Below are 17,196 nucleotides of genomic sequence, written 5' to 3'. Positions count from 1 at the left end.
CAGCTGAAGGCATTGCGGAAATAAATGGCAGGATACTATGGGATGTTTAACCATATTTAAAGTCTACTGGTTCAGTAATTATTAGTGCCCCTAAACATATATAGAGTGCCTCTCCTCCAGTCACGCATAACTGCATTTCGGTCCCAGTCAATCGCAACAGTGAACCAGCCAGGTTTTCTATGGGAAAACTCTGTACATGGTGACAGATGCTTATTTTTAAATTTTACTTAAAATATATATTATCCTTTCCCATAACAAAATGGTGCTTACTCCTAAGTAAGTGTGTTCAGCATCAGGGCAGCAGAAGGCGATCCTATTTTATTCTTGTAGCCATGCTAGTGTGACATGAAAACAATCCTATGCATGTTTAGACAGAAAAAAGTCCTACAACTCCCAGGGACTTTTTTCTGTCTAAACATGCATAGAGTTGCACCTTAAATGAGTTTAAAATGTGAAACTCTGCACATTTGTGGAATCTTAAAAAAATATTGTTATTGCTCAAGCATCAGGAACGTAGCAGCTGTGCAGTGTGGAAGGTATACCTGCCATTTGAAGTGAAGTGATGCATTTTAAGATAGAAAGAGGGCTATAAGACTCCTACATCTAGCATCCAAAATTGCTTAGCAACAGCACTGTAGGCTAGTGCCTAATTATGCAGAGGTGCCCAGCCAGTTACTACACTTTGCCATTGAAGGTAGGCAGGGAGGCACCTGGCAAGGGGGAGGGCGGGTGCATTGGCTGCTGGCATGTTTAATGGAGTGCCAGAGGCCTTCCTTACCTGTTGCTTCTTCCAGGCTGGCCCATGCCCCTTATCTGGGTCAGGGGCACAGAAGTGATACTGCAGCAAAAAGGGATATGAGCAGCAATGTTTGGACTAGGGGCAAGATAATATGTGAGTGTGTAGTGTGGCTTGGCTTGACTTGTCTGGATCTCTGTTGGCTCTGGAAGCATCTTTCTGGACTGCACCTGCTGGTTGCATGACCCACAAGGCCAGGCTCTGGTGGATGCATAGTCCTCGACAGCAGGGGTTTGTGTTTGCTAGAGAAAGGTGAACAGATGTGAAGAAGCAGAGGGACCTCTTCTTTTGTGTTCAAAAGCCACAAAGTGTCTTGTGGCATCTTGAAGACTCACACATTTATGATAGCATAATAAGGTTTCATAGACTGGCTTCAAATGCCAAAATAATGTGACTTGAGCTGAGGGGGGTGGATGTCACTTGCTATTTTGCCTCAGGCAGCAAAAATGTCTTGGGCCGGCCCTACAAAGGATTGTGCCCCAAGACCATTAGACCCAGAGCAACCACCCCCCTCCAATAGGCATGAAGTCTAAAATCTAAAATCATCTCAGTGCACCACTGATGAAGGACTGGGAAAGTGTTAGATGACTTTGCATTTATGAAGAAGAATTCAACAAACAAAACACACAGCCAAGGACATTGTGAAGGGTCTAAATTATGAGCTCAATCACGAACTGATTTGATTAGCAGTGAATCTGAAAGGAGGCCTCATCAAGTAAGACATGAAATCACTTCAATTCAATCTTTTAAAAAGAGAGAGAGAAAGCAAAGGAGGTAATCAACAGATTTAAAGCCTGCAAGAATCATCAACAACCAAAAATGGGCTAGCCCCTAATGACAGAAAACAGAAGACATTCAAGAAAGTTTGGAGCAAGATAGAAAACAGAACCATTTCCAGTTCCCCAGCTTGGTGCTGTTACCTATGTTGGCTGGGGATGATGGAAATCCAATACATCTGGAGGGCACCAGGTTGGGGAAGGCTGCTCTAGTAGATGTCTATTTGTGTGGCTCTAATATTCAACCTTTCAGCAAGTGAGGCAAGCACTGTAGGTCACAATTTGAGTCAAACACATCTGTTTGAGTTGAGGAATTTTACAATGAGCTAAAAGCCACTTTGGCTATTGAAACATGTCTCTGGATCAGCTTGTTTGGCTTCACTTGAATATTGTAGCGAAAAAGACATTAAAAAAGGGATAAACTGATGCACAAGAACATAAGGAGAACCCTGCTGGATCAGACCAAGGATCCATCTACTCCAGAATTCTGTTCACACAGTGGCCCACAGGAAACCCACAAGCAGGACATGAGTAGAGCAGCACCCTCCCACAAGGCCATGCTTCCTTATTGACACTAGAACATATCAGCTTAATAGCAAACAAAAGGCAATACTGAATACTTGGGTCTTAGAGATTCAGTAAAAGGTGTAAACTTTTCATCATGTTATCTCATCAAAGGCCAAAAACTTGACCTTTATGCTTGGATCTATTTCCCCTAGTATATTCATTTTTCCTCTTTAAAAAGTAGAATCAGATCCTAAAAATGTAGCCCCCTCCCACACCCTTTTCTCATCTTTTCCTTTCCTGACCTCTCCTTACTTTACTTTCACAATGTATTTAGATAATGGTCCTTGTACTCAATTCATGGCTTAATATTTAACAGTCCTTTCACCCTTCTTTGCCATTCTCCCATCTATGTTGTGCCTGTTCAGTTGTAAGCCAACAGACAAGGCCTTGTTTGGACTTTGATTCTTTTACGGTGCTCTGGAGATTTTAAATGCTTTACAGATTTTGATAAATAAAGATGATGAGCAAGGTGTGTGTGTGTGTGTGTGAGAGAGAGAGAGAGAGGATATACTTCATTCATCTGATGAAGTGGGCTCTGGTTCCACAAAGATTAATGCCATAATTAATTAGTCTTTCAGATGTCACAGAAGTCTTTGTTGTTTTTGCTGCAACAGGCTAATAATACAACTACTCCTCTGGGTGAGGACAATATCAATCTTCATGAAAGGCAAATGTAAACTCCCATTAGAAGGAATGAGTTTATAAAACTTTGCAAGAAAAGAGGGCTAAACTAGATGTATTATTTATGTTTTTAGCGCTGGCATACTTGCTGTTTAAAAACAGAATTAGCCTATAGAAGGGGTCCAAGCCAGTCTTTCCTTCCATTGTAAACCATAGGCATGTTGGAGATCTCCTCCAATCAGCACCGGATCAAGGACAAAAACTTTAAATATCTCTCACTCCCACCCCACCTCCCCAAGTCCTGATATGGCTCCACCTCCCACTCATGTTTTTAAAAAGCACACACACCAGAACTAAAGACATGAATAATGTCACATCTGATTTGGTCCTTAGGCTGCCTTATTTGCAAATTATAGCACCGTTTCCAAAATGTGGCATGAATTTGAGAGGCCCTTCTCTGTGGCCTCCCTGCACTCTGGAACTCCCTGCCCAGGGAGACCCACCTTGCCCCTCTCATGGATAGCTTTCGACCATGACATGAAGACACTTTTTATTTTAGCAGGTGGCCTGTCAAACTACACCCTAGAAAATGAGTTTTTTGAATCTTTTTAAAGATTTGCTTAAACAGAGCCTGTCCAATTGGGTTTTTGAGAACGTTTATTTTCATTGTTGTTATTTTGTAAGCTGCTTTGGGCATTTTTTAAAAATGGAAAAGTAGGGTCTAAGTACTTCCAATACATTATTAGGCCATCAGTTGTCAGGAAGCCAGTTTACATGTCTGGTCTAGATGTATCACTTTTGAAACCTGGCTTGTGATTTCTGTCTACAGCTTGGTCTTTGGTTTTTATTCTATTTTTAAGTGTCTTATTTTATTGTTATGACCTATGAAGTACTACTTCTACTACATTTTGCAAGATTCAGGGGTCACCACCACAGACTGACTGAACTTCGCTTACACATTTCAAACAGCACTTTGATCATGTCTGGGGAACTTTGTCTGCAGCTAGCAGGAGACTCCCTGGAGCCTTCAAAAGGAGATGTGATCTTTGTTGAAGAAAAGGGGGAAAGTGTACATACTGCATCCACTGAGGTTCATATGCGGAGTGGAACTATCCTGGCCAATCTGTACCACTGACTGCTACTCCCACAAAGGATGCCATCACAATGGGCCAGGCTACACTCTTTAAAGGAGTGATATTGCCATGGATTTTCTAGCATCACTGTTCCTGTTTCAGAAGGCTGTTAACATTCCTTGAAGATATCCTAGAGAAAAGTGTACCCACCTTTCCCTGCTTTATTCCCCATACTTCCGATATTCTTGGTTGTGTACTACAAGCTGAACATGCTCTAGGGCAGAGTTCATATACACAAGATTCTCACTCAATGGCAGCAACATCAGGTGAAAGTCAGCAGAGCTCAAATGTCGCACAAAGACTACATGCATTTTGTATCCCCGGAAATGATACTTGTCAATGGAGTTATTGCCATTCAGGCAGTTAGCTGTGAATACTTTCAATTGCTGAGCAGCATGAGGCCTTTTTCCACGTTACACTGAACACATGGTGGGGAGCAGTATTCTGTGCGCTGTTGCCACTCCAACCTCCACATGTTCATTTGATTGTCTGCAAAGACCCTGTGAGCATGTAACTGTATGCCCACAGGGGTCTCCCCCTCAACCAGGAACTCTGGAAAAGCAGGAGGGAGAGAACCATACATATTTATTTATTTGATTTATAAGATTTATTAGTTGCCTTATAGCTAATAGCTCTCAGGCTGATGTACAATAAAAGCACAGATAAAATCCGAAATCTACATAAAAGCTGAAACAGCATAATAAAATGATCAAAAGCAGCAGTCAGCTAAAAGCAGCAAAAAATACAGACATTAGAAGAACTAAAATATCAAAGATAAAACTACTTGAAAGCATAGCAGCATATATATATATATATAGAATTTAAAAGCCTAAGAGAATAAAAAGGTCTTTGCCTGGTGCTGAAGAGATAACAAAGTAGGTGCCAGGTGGACCTGTCTGGTGAGGGTATTCCATAATTGGGGGGGCGGTGCTACTCCTGAGTAGCCATCCACTGTACCTCAGCGTGTGCTAGGGATGTATGAAACACTTACCTGGTTTCGTCCAGGGACATCCGCGGTGGCGGGGAGGCGCTCCATTCCTCCCCCCGGAATCCTGCCCGGCTGGCTCCGCGGAGCTGCCGGCCAGGGCCATCCACGGACGGAATTCCGGCTGTGGACAGGCTGCTGCGGACGCAAATGGCGGCTGCCATACTGGCCGCCATTTGCGTCCAGCGAAGCTTGGCAAGCTAAGAAAAAAAAACACACACACACAAAACAGCGTACGCAAATGGCAGTGGCTACGGCGGCTGCAATTTGTGTTCCCTATATTTAGCCTTTTTAGCCTACGTAAATATTACGTAGGCTATTACGGTGAAAAAAAGGGGAACGCAAATAGCGTAGTGGGCGCCATTTGCGTTCCCCTTTTTTTCGCCGTAATAGCTTACGTAAATATTTACGTAGGCTAAAACGGCGAAGAAAAGGGAACGCAAATGGCGGCCGCCAGAGCCACCACCATTTGCGTACACTATTGTTTTTTTTTAGCTTGCCATGATAGGCTACGTAAATACATAGCCTATCACGGCAAAGAGCAGGATGCAAATGGCGGCTGCAGCAGCCAGTTGAAAGACCAGCCGGAGCCGCCGCCGCTGCCGGAGCCCCAGGTAAGTTTTGTTCCGGGGCTATTCCGCGAGGTGGTGGGGGGTGGGAGGCCGTTCCGCCACTGGTTTCAGGGGGCCGGATGCTAGTGCATTTAGCCTCACTGAAATCCATGGTGGAATTCTCCGCCATCCCAAGGAGGCACTCAGAGCAGGGCCTCTGATGATGATCCCAGGGCTTGGGTAGGAATATATGGAAAGAAGCGCTCTTTCAGATGCTGTACCCCCAAGCTGTGGAGGGCTTTATAGGGTAACACGCTGAGAGCCAGCGTGGTGTAGTGGTGAGAGTGCTGGACTGGGAGCCAGGAGATACGGGTTCTAGTCCCCACTCGGCCATGGAAGTTCACTGGGTGACTTTGGGCCAGTCACAGACTCTCAGCCCAACCTACCTAACAGGGTTGTTGTGAGGATTAAATGGAGTTGAGGAGGACCATGTAAGCCACTTTGGGTTCCTTGCAAGAGGAAAAAAGGCAGGATATAAATGCATTCAATCAATCAGTCAACACCAGCACATTGAATTGGGCCCAGAAACAAACTGGGAGCCAGTGAAGATGAGACAATACTGGCAGAATATGATCATAATGCCCAGTTCTAGTCAGTACCCTAGCTGCCATATTTTATAATTTATATTAACTGAAGTTTCCAGACAGTCTTCAAGAGAAGCCCCCCGTACAATGCATTGTACTAATCAAAATGGGAGCTTAACAGTATTGAAGCCAGGCTGCCTCTATCCAGGTAAAACTGTAGCTGGCATAGCAGCCTAAGCTGGTAAAGGGTGCTCTGTGCCACAGAAGGCTTCTAATGACAAAGATGGATCTAAAACCACTCCCAACCTACAAACTTGATCCTTTAGGGGCCGTGCAACTCATCTGGACAAACAACCCACTAACATCTTATCTGGGCTGAGCTTCAGTTTATTGGCCCTCTTCCAGTCGCTTACCACCGGGCACTGATTAAGCACTTCTACTGCTTCACCTGGATCTGATGAAAAAGAGACATAGAGCTGCATGTCATCAGCATACTGATGGCGCTGCACTCTGAATCTCCAGATTACCGCATTCACCGGTTTCATGAAGATATTAAATAGCATGGGGGATAAGATGGAACCCTGCGGGACCCTAAAGCATAAATACCATGGGGTTGAGCAGGAATTCCCCAGCACCATTGTCTGGAAATGGCCATTCAAGTATGAGCAGAGCCAGTGTAAAGCTGTGCCACCCACACCCAACTCAGACAACCTCTCCAGAAGGATACCATGGTCGATGGTACCAAAAGCCGCTGAAGAGTCCAGGAGAATCAACAGGGTTTCACTCCCCCGTCTCTTTTCTGGTAGAGGTCATCCCACAGGGCAACCAGGGCAGTTTCAGTGCCAAAACCACTGAAATCTGTTCCATCCAAGAGTGTCTGGGTCTGATCAGCCATTACCCACTTGAGCACTTTCCCAGGAAGGGGATGTTAGCCATTAGCCTATAATTATTCAGATCTTCCAGGTCCAATTACGTTTTTTTCTTCTTCCAATAATGGTCTCACTGGTGCATTCTTTAACGAGACTAGGACCACACCTCTTGTAAGGAGGAATTTATAACATCTGGATCCATCTGGTCATCCCCTCCCTACTAGACATAATAAACCATGAGGGGCAAGGACTGAGCAAACAGGTGGTTGGTCGAACTTTACCAAGCACCTTGTCCACATTCTTGGGCCCTAAAAATTAAAAGTTATCCAGCAATATCCAAACAGTGTCTTGGTCACCTCCACAGATTGAACTGCCTGAACTTTGGAACTAAAGTTGTGATGGATGCAAGTGTTTTTGCCCTCAAAACATCTGGCAAACATGTCATAGTGTGCTACCAAAGGTTCCATCAGATATGCAACCAGGCCAGAACCCAAAAGGCCCTGAACTACTTGGAAAAGCTCTTCTGGTTGACACTGAGAAGATGCAATGGAGGAGAAAAGTTGCTTCTTTGTCTCCATCACCACCACAGAATAGGTTGGAGAATGAGCTCTTATTCATGTATAAGAGAAAAAACAGCAAGCAGAGAAAAAACAGCCCTCACAGAGGAAGCAGTAGGGAGTGACTGATCAAATCTTACCCTGGCTTCCCAGCCCTTCCTGCTACCGCAGTGACTTTTCTACACTACCGCTGTTACTTTAAAAAGCAACACAGCAAAATGTACCTCTATCACCTTCTAAAAGTGTACAAAAAAAGGTACAAAAAATGTACCTCTATCACCTTCCTCGGGAAGGAGCCTGGGGAAGGAGGATCAGCCAGCAGCTGCACCAGGTGGATCCTGATCCTGATCCTGCTTCTGCCCCCGCCCACAGGTACTTAAGGCGGGGCTGCCAGAGGCAGCGCCTCGGCGTCGCGCCAAGTGCGTGCTTAGCGTCGCAGTTGGAGTCGCGTAGGACCTGAAGATCTACCCACCTGCCTCTCCTGAGACACCAGCAGCCACAATACCAGCAGCAAATAGCAGCAGCAGCAGAGGGCAGCAGCTTTAAAGACAAGGGGAAGGGGCAAACGTGGACTATCTGCTCCTTCTTAGCTGCTGTTCTCTTTTATCTCTTTTATATTCTTTTAAACTGTTGTGTATTTTATATCTTAATATTTTAATATGTGCCTGGGAGGACTATTGGGCAACTCAGGGGGTGGGGGAGGTGCCACCATAACTGTGGTCACGGGCAGGGGGAGGTATGGCGTTGGGGGATTAACAGGCCAGCTGAGGAGAAGAGGGGCTAGACACCTTACAGCTGTCCCCTCTTCTGGTTCTTCCCCCAACCTGATGGTTCCTGGCAGCCTTACCAGTCTGCCCTCGGGTCTGGTGGTGCTGCTGCTGAATGCCAGGTCGGCCCAAAATAAGACCTCCCTCATCCATGATTTGATTGTGGATGAGGGGGCTGACCTGGCATGTATTACTGAGACCTGGGTGGGGGAACTGGGAGGGGTCACTCTCTCCCAGCTGTGCCCTCCTGGGTACTCGGTGCAGCACCAACACTGACTTGAGGGTCGGGGAGGGGGGGTTGCCGTGGTCTATAGGAATTCAATCTCCCTCTCCAGGCTTCCTGCTCATTCGAGTGCAGATCTTGAGTGTTTGTACCTTGTGTTGGGTACCCGGGACAGATTAGGGATTCTGTTGGTGTACCGCCCACCCCGCTGCCCATCAGACTCCCTGCCTGAGCTGACGGAGGTGGTCTCGGACTTGGTGTTGAGGACCCCCAGGATGATGGTCCTGGGGGATCTCAACTTCCATGCCGAGGCCGCTGTATCCGGGGCGGCTCAGGACTTCATGGCCGCCATGACAACCATGGGGCTGTCCCAACATGTCATCGGCCCAACGCATATAAAAGGACACACGCTTGATCTGGTTTTCTCGACTGGGCAGGTGGATGGTGATCTGAAAGTGGAGGAATTAACATCTGTCCCTTTGTTATGGTCAGATCACTTCCTGCTGAGGTTTAGACTTCTGGCGGCCTTTCCCCTCTGCAAGGGTGGGGGACCTATTAAAATGGTCCACCCCCAGAGATGAATGGATTCCGATGGATTCCAGAGGGCTCTGGGGGATTTTCCTGCTGGTATGGCTGGTGCTCCTGTCGAAGCCCAGGTCGCTCTGTGGAATGCAGAGATGACTCGGGCGGTTGACACGATCGCGCCCAAGCGCCCTCTCCCTCTGAGCAGAGCCCGGCCAGCTCCTTGGTATACACCTGAGCTGAGGGCAATGAAGCAAGAGGGGAGATGGCTAGAACGCAGGTGGAGGAAAACTCGTGCTGAGTCTGACCGAACACAGGTAAGAGCCCACTATCGAGCCTACTCTGTGGCGGTGAGGGTGGCAAAGAGACAGTTCTTTTCCACCAGCATTGCATCTTCTCAGTGTCGTCCAGCGGAGCTTTTCCGAGTGGTTCGCGGCCTGTTACATTCTGGGCCAGGGAGAGAGACGGTGGAACCCTCGGTAGCACGCTGTGACAAGTTTGCGCGGCACTTTGAGGATAAAGTCGCTCAGATTCGTCATGAATTGGACACCACCATTAATGCAGTTCCATTGGTAGAGGCGTTCAGAGCACCGTCTGGTCCAGTTTTATTGGATGAGTTTCAGTTACTGAGGCCTGAGGATGCGGACAAGGTGCTTGGCCAAGTCCGATCGACCACTTGTGTGCTTGACCCTTGCCCTTCATGGCTTATTAAATCAAACAAGGAGGGGTTGTCCGGCTGGGTCCAGGAGGTTGTAAATTCCTCCTTGAGAGAGGGAGTGGTGCCTGCCGCTTTAAAAGAGGCGGTAATTAGACCACTCCTGAAAAAGCCTAACCTGGACCCAGAGGATGTTAACAATTATAGGCCGGTGGCCAACATCCCCTTCCTGGGCAAGGTGCTTGAGCGGGTGGTTGTAGGACAGCTCCAGGCACTCTGGAATGAAACGGATTATCTAGATCCATTTCAATCAGGCTTCAGGCCTGGTTTTGGAACGGAAACTGCCTTGGTCGCCCTGTGGGATGACTTCTGCCGGGAGAGGGACAGGGGGAGTGCGACCCTGTTGATTCTTCTGGACCTCTCAGCGGCTTTCGATACCATTGACTATGGTATCCTTCTGGATAGGTTGTCTGGGTTGGGAGTTGGAGGCACTGCACTACAGTGGTTCTGCTCCTACTTGGTTGGCCGATTCCAGAAGGTGGTGCTGGGGGATTATTGCTCTGTGCCATGGCAATTGTGCCATGGGGTTCCACAGGGCTCTGTTTTATCCCCCATGCTGTTTAACATCTACATGAAACCGCTGGGGGAGGTTATCCGGAGGTGTGGGCTGAGATGCCATCAATATGCGGATGACACCCAGCTCTACCTCTCTTTTTCATCAAAACCAGGTGAGGCAGTGGCTGTTCTGAACCACTGCCTGGGCACGGTAATGGACTGGATGAGGGCTAATAAACTGAAACTCAATCCAGACAAGACGGAGGTACTGTTAGTGGGTGGTTCATCTGCCCGGCTAGGTGATATTCAACCTGTTCTGGAGGGGGTTGCACTCCCCCTAAAGGATCAGGTTCATAGTTTGGGGGTGCTCTTGGATCCAGAACTGTCACTTGAGGCACAGGTGAACTCAGTGGCATGGAGCACTTTTTATCAGCTTAGGCTGGTATACCAACTACACCCTTATCTGGACAGAGATAGCCTAGCTACAGTTATCCATGCTCTGATAACTTCTCGTCTGGATTACTGCAATGCGTTATACGTGGGGCTGCCTTTGAAAACGGTCCGGAAACTTCAGCTGGTCCAAAATAGGGCAGCAAGATTGTTAACAGGGACTGGCCTGCGAGCTCATATTACGCCAGTACTTTTCCAGCTGCACTGGCTGCCAGTCCATTTCCGGGCCCGATTCAAAGTGCTGGTGTTAACATTCAAAGCCCTTAACGGCTTGGGGCCAGGTTACCTGAAGGATCGCCTCCTCCCATATGTGCCTGCCCGGACCTTAAGGTCATCATCAGAGGCCCTTCTCCGTGAGCCCCTGCCAAAGGAAGTGAGGCGGGTGGCTACTAGGAGGAGGGCTTCTTCTGTTGTGGCACCCCGGCTCTGGAATGAGCTCCCTAGTGAGGTTCGCCTGGCGCCTACATTGTACTCCTTTCGGCGCCAGGTGAAGACCTTTTTATTTTCCCAGGCATTTTAGCTTTCTAAATTTTTATCTTTGCTGTTTTAAATCTGTATTTTAAACTCCTGTACTGCTGCTAGGTTTTATTGTGGTTGTATTCTTATATTGTGGTTTTAATGTTCTATATATTTTAAATTGTTTTATTGTGTATTGTTTGGTTTTAGTTTTTGTGAACTGCCCAGAGAGCTTCGGCTATTGGGCTGTATAGAAATAAATAAATAAATAAATAAATAAAAAACTTCAAGGACCACCATGCCTCCTACAAAGGACTCAAGATTACAAGGCCTCACTCCTTCTCAGAGGTAAATGGGGTAGCCCTTGCCCTTCCCCCAAAGGGCCTCCTCTAAAGGGGAGCCTCCGCTTTGGTGCCATCCTCTTTGGGGTTGACCCCTCTGGGGTTGGCCTGCTGTCAGTGTCATGCCTGGAGGAAGTACCCCTTAAGAGACCTCTAGGGCCAGGTGTTCCGGATTTCTGGGATGGGGTGGGGAAGGCTCTCCTCACCCAGGTCTAGACAGTGAAATACAGGCTCCTCCTTCTTCCAGCTCTTCCTCTGCTGGACTGTGGCAATATTGGGATAGCTGGGGCAGATGGAATAAATAGTCTCTCCCAGCTCTCATGATGACCCACACATACAGTTCTACATGTGTAAGTTCTATGCAGACAGTCAAATGAATGTATAAAAGTTGAGGTTGGAAACCATGTGCTCCCCTCTTCCATATATTCAACAAAATGGCTTAACGTGGTTTGTTAGATTAGTCATGGGCTGTGTGCTTCCTCCACCCCTACATCGTGTCTTAATTCAATAGTAGCCAATTTTTAAAAATACAGTTTCCCATGCCATCTGAACCAGGAAACTGATTTTAACGATCCCTATAAACCAGAATATCAAACCATGTTTTGATCTTGGTTTGATACCCGTTTGTAGGGATCACTCAAACCACAGTTTCCTGGTGCAGACATCTTGGGAAACTGGTTTAAGGAACCAGGTAGTACTGAATAAGGTACGCAAGAAAGAGGAGGAGGGAGTGTCTGGACATACAGCTTGTTCCTTGTCCACAAACCAGTTTGTTGGACCACGATTGTTACATTTCAACCACGACAACCTATGAAAAGGGCTTAAGAGATGAGACATCAAATAATGAACAAGGTCTAAACTTTGGCTGAATTCATACCTCTTCTTGAACTTGATTCATATTCTGAATCAACTCTGTGTGCTCCTGAGTCAGTTTTTCCAGTTCATAGGACTTCTTTTTTATTTCTTCTTTCATGTCTTCTGTCACTGAATGACAAGTGCTCCGTTCCTCCTTCAGTTGGAGCTCAAGGTCTGCAACTTTTCTTTTAAGGACTTGCCATTCTTTTTCTCTCTCTTGGTTTTTCTCTGTAAGCTTGGTCTGGGCTTCATGGAGCTTCTTTTCAAGTGCATCCATTTCTATCTTCAGGTTATTAGTAGCATTGGATATCAATACAGGTATCTGGAAGGCAAATATAATATCCATTTGTTTTCAGAGTAGGTTGGCAACAAGGCATCCCTTGGTTAAACAGGTTTAAATTTAGTTTAGGAGAGATACTGCAAGAGATAGAATGATGTGAAATCTTCATGTCATAAATATGCAGCATCAACCATACTTTGTGCACATATGAAATGATTGGTATTTTTAAAAAGTGTGTTACAGAAGTGGAATACTGAGGTATAATGAGAGCAAGCAAAATGCACAACATCATAGAGAAATTAAAAATGGTTGAACAGGGAATATTTATTATTATATTTAATTCATTTATTTCCCAACTTTCAAAATCATTCCAAGGTGGTTTACAACATGAGAAGGAACAACCGAAAAGAACATCAGTGATTACCATAGCAGAAAAGTTTTAAAACAGTAACTAGGAGTCAGAATAGACATAGTATAACTTATTGACCGAAAGACTTGTGGAACAAAAAAGTATTTGCAACATGTCTAAAGAAGGCAAGAGAGGGATCCTGCTGGATTTCCCTGGGCAGTTCTACAGCTGTGGAGCCACCACAAAAAAGGTCCCGTTCCTGGTACCTGCCAATTTGATCTTGACTAATGACAGGCCAGAGAGCAGGGCCTCCCAATCTGATCCTGCTTCTCAAACCCTGAGAGAAAGTCTGAGATGATCCTTGTCAAGTGAGCTGTAGTGCTGTAATTTCTAAAATGTGCCATGTCATGCAAGGTGCTGTGAGAGAACAGTTGGTGTGCCACCATGAGAAATCAATGAAATAAGTAAAGGCTCCTGTGAGCTCAGAGCATCCAACTACAGAGGAGGCTGCCCTCTGCATTATCACTGCTCTGGCCTTGCCTCCTTACTGACCTCACCTGGGAACAGGTAATTTTGCTGTATCTCTAAACTGGAAGGTCTGTGTGTGCGACCAGATCATTCAATTACTCCTCTTGCAGGGATGCAGCAAAATTATCCAACCTAAGAATAGGCTGGCAGTTATATCTCTGAATGTCACAACTCTGGGCTTGCCTCCTTTCAATCAGGAAGCAAAATTGGAAGTGATTCATGGCGGGGGGGGGGGGACTCCTCCAAGGGCAAGAGATTCTTGTTCTTATACACTCTAATGGCCAAACTAGATGTGATATTAATTACATGTTTCTCCCCTCTGTGCTTCTTTTTTTCTTTATTAAACAGCCATCGTGGTGGGGAGTGTGTGTGTGATCTGAATCAGGACCACAGCAGGGGCAAAGAGTTAAAGCCCCCTCCCCCAATGCCATGGTACTGGTCTGGATTCTTTGGCCAGAGATTCTATTTAGTAAAGAAAACGCAGGCACATAAAACAAAGTAGTTCATTAATGTCATATCTTTGGCTGTAAGAGTAAAATGTGTGTCTGATTTTAATTAATAAAAAAGTGTACTTAGCTTTCAGACATTTGGGAAACACTGCTAGAGAGGCTGTTTAGAACAGTCTCCTGATGTTTGACATTATGGTTAATTTTAGTGAAATTTCTTATATTAGTCACATGGTTAGCCTTTAAATGCTTCCATATGTTTCTAGCATCAAGAAATTAGCAAGACTAAGTCACTCTGTCAAAAATAAAAATTAACAGATTAAATTTACGAAAAGGAAATCTGAAAAGATCTTTTCCAAAACTGAAATATCTATCTGTGAACTGTGTTTGCTCTTTAAAAAGGGGTAAACACTCTTAAGCCCCCCCTGCCCTCCCCTGCTCAGAGGTGAGATGGGCCCCTCTCAGAGAGGTAGGTAGGGACAGGGAGAACACCAGAAAAAGACAAAGAGAACAGGAAAGAAACTAGATTTGGATTGCCAACCAGTCCTGGTTTCCTCCAGTGTCTCTTCCACAAGTTTGATATTAAGAGATCAGCAGATGAAGCTTTCTTTGGTATAGAACAGCCTTCTCCAACCTGCTGGCTATGCTAGCTGAGGATCATGGGGGTTGTAGTCCAGCACATCTGGAGGGTACCAGGTTGGGGAATGATGGCACAGAGCCGAAATATGATGATCTCCTAACTAGCACAGATCATGCGGCAGTTACAGAGGCAGGTATAGGGGCCAGTTCAAAACCCTATTCTAGGTGGCAGAAACAGCTGGGAGAAAGACCAAATGAACAAAACTTTTCAGAAGATAACTGAGAGACCACCTTCTACTGTATAGATGGCCCTGGTCTTTACATTTTGAACGGGAGGGCTTGCTGACCATACCATGGCCTACTGATGCTCATTTGGCCATGGGGTGGGGAGGGCCTTCTCAACTGTGCCACCCACCATGTGGAATGATCTCCCCATTGAGATCAGGTGGGCTCCTAGTGTGGAGTGTTTCTGCTGACAACTGAAGACACGTTTGCCCTGGCATTTCCCTGACAGCTAGTCTTGTCAGCTACCCCTAGTTATTTTAACTGAGATTTTATTGTTTTTATAATTGTTTTACTATTTTAATTATTGGTTTTATTGTATTTTATCATGATGTTATATTATAAACTACTTTGGGATTATTGTTATTTTTAAAAATGAAAAGCAGTGTAATTTTTTAAAAATAAAAATAAATAAATACAGGAGCCTTTTCAGATAACAGAGGGAAATCAACATTTCATTCTTAGTACTATGGGCAGCATCCAACAGAGATGCTGTGCTCCCACCGACTGTGATTTACGAGTGGGATCCACTGCTCACGCAATGGGGAATTAGTGCTTTGTAAAGGAACCCTGGAGACGCACGGATTGGGACAGGTCAGTGGAGCTCCCTACTGCGAGCTCTGCTGATCTGCCCTGTTCCAGAAACTAATGTTTCCACTCATTTTGGGTCACTTTAACAACTGCTGGCTTCCCATTGCCCCCTGCTGGCAGCATAGGATGCTGCCCTATGTTAGGAAGGAAAAAAGAAAACATGTTTGAAAAGACACGGGGTGCTGCAGTGCAAGGCGAGGGTAATAGTCTGGCTGCAGGAGCTCTCTCTTAAACATCCATGAAATGATCTACGCAGCGATAGACCAAACTATTAAAAAAACACCTGTCACAATGGGCACAATTGCTGAGGCTTGGTTGGGCGGATTCACATTTTCCCGGAAATAAAACATTGCCTTTTATGTGATTTCTCTGCAACATAAGCACTCATTTGAGGAAAGATTCACACAGATCATGAAAGGAGAGGCTCCTCGGTCTTATGAATCTAGTTCCACAGTAGCCTCCCTATAGTGAAAAATCGTTTTACCAGTTCTTTATAAGGAACATATTATATATGAATCTGCCTTATACCGAGTCAGACCCACCTAACCCAGTACAGCCTACTCTGACCAGCAGCAGCTCACTGAGTCTAGTGTCTTGGGTGGAAAAACAACCTCATTCCCTGACCTGCTGCCCAAGATCCTTTTAGGGTGCAATCCTATCTATCTATCTATCTATCTATCTATCTATCTATCTATCTATCTATCTATCTATTTCTATACCGCCCAATAGCCGAAGCTCTCTGGGCAGTTCACAAAAATTAAAACCAAAGAGCACACAATAAAACAATACAAAATATATAAAACATTAAAACCACAGTAAACAATACAACCAGAATAAAACCTAGCAGCAGTGCAGCGATTTAAAATACAGATTTAAAACAGCAAAGCTAAAAGTCTAAAGAGCTAAAATGGTAAAATGCCTGGGAAAATAAAAAGGTCTTCACCTGGCGCCAGAAAGAATACAATGTAGGTACCAGGCGAACCTCACTAGGGAGGACATTCCACAGCCAGGGTGCCACAGCAGAAAAGGCCCTCCTCCTAGTAGCCTCACTTCTTTTGGCAGGGGCTCACGGAGAAGGGCCTCTGAAGATGATCTTAAGGTCTGGGCAGGCACATATGGGAGGAGGCAATCCTTCAGATCACCTGGCCCCAAGCCGTTAAGGGATTTGAATGTTAATACCAGCAATTTGGAAATGGACTGGCAGCCAGTGCAGCTGGAAAAGTACTGGCGTAATATGAGCTCATTGGCCAGTCCCTGTTAACAGTCTTGCTTCTCTATTTTGGACTAGCTGAAGTTTCCGGACCGTTTTCAAAGGCAGCCCCACGTATAACACATTGCAGTAATCCAGACAAGAAGTTATCAGAGCATGGATAACTGTAGCTAGGCTACCTCTGTCCAGATAAAGGCGTAGTTGGTATACCAGCCTAAGCTGATAGAAAGTGCTCCATGCCACTGAGTTCACCTGTGCCTCAAGTGACAGTTCTGGATCCAAGAGCACCCTCAAACTACGAACATGATCCTTTAGGGGGAGTGCAACCCCCTCCAGAACAGGTTGAATATCACCTAGCCAGCCAGACGAACCACCCACTAACAGTACCTCTGTCTTGTCTGGATTGGGTTTCAGTTTATTGGCCCTCATCCAGTCCATTACCATGCCCAGGCCCTGATTCAGAACAGCCACTGCCTCACCTGGTTTTGATGAGAAAGAGAGGTAGAGCTGGGTGTCATCCGCATATTGATGGCACCTCAACCCACACCTCTGGATAACCTCCCCCAGCGGTTTCATGTAGATGTTAAACAGCATGGGGGATAAAATAGAGCCCTGTGGAACCCCATGGCACAGTTGCCATGAAACAGAGCAGTAATCCCTCAGCACCA

At 45.8% G+C, this 17,196-nt stretch overlaps 1 protein-coding gene and 1 long non-coding RNA gene across 2 annotated transcripts in view; one reads left to right on the top strand and one right to left on the bottom strand.

Annotated features, from left to right (window-relative positions):
- Positions 1-17,196, bottom strand: part of LEKR1 (leucine, glutamate and lysine rich 1) — a 125,459-nt gene that overhangs the window by 3,378 nt on the left and 104,885 nt on the right. Inside the window, exon 12 of the mRNA XM_084847339.1 lies at positions 12,286-12,585. Coding sequence (XP_084703465.1) covers positions 12,286-12,585 — 300 coding nt within the window. The remainder of the gene's footprint in view (positions 1-12,285; positions 12,586-17,196) is intronic.
- LOC146351467 (uncharacterized) overlaps positions 1-17,196 on the top strand; it is a 29,913-nt gene that overhangs the window by 591 nt on the left and 12,126 nt on the right. The window lies entirely within an intron of this gene.

The sequence above is a fragment of the Heloderma suspectum genome, chromosome 3 (assembly GCF_057233095.1).
Source record: "Heloderma suspectum isolate Gila_16-S chromosome 3, 16-S_ref, whole genome shotgun sequence".
Lineage (NCBI taxonomy): Eukaryota > Metazoa > Chordata > Lepidosauria > Squamata > Helodermatidae > Heloderma > Heloderma suspectum.
Note: the sequence above shows the minus strand (reverse complement) of the source record. Positions and strands in the feature narration are given on the sequence as shown.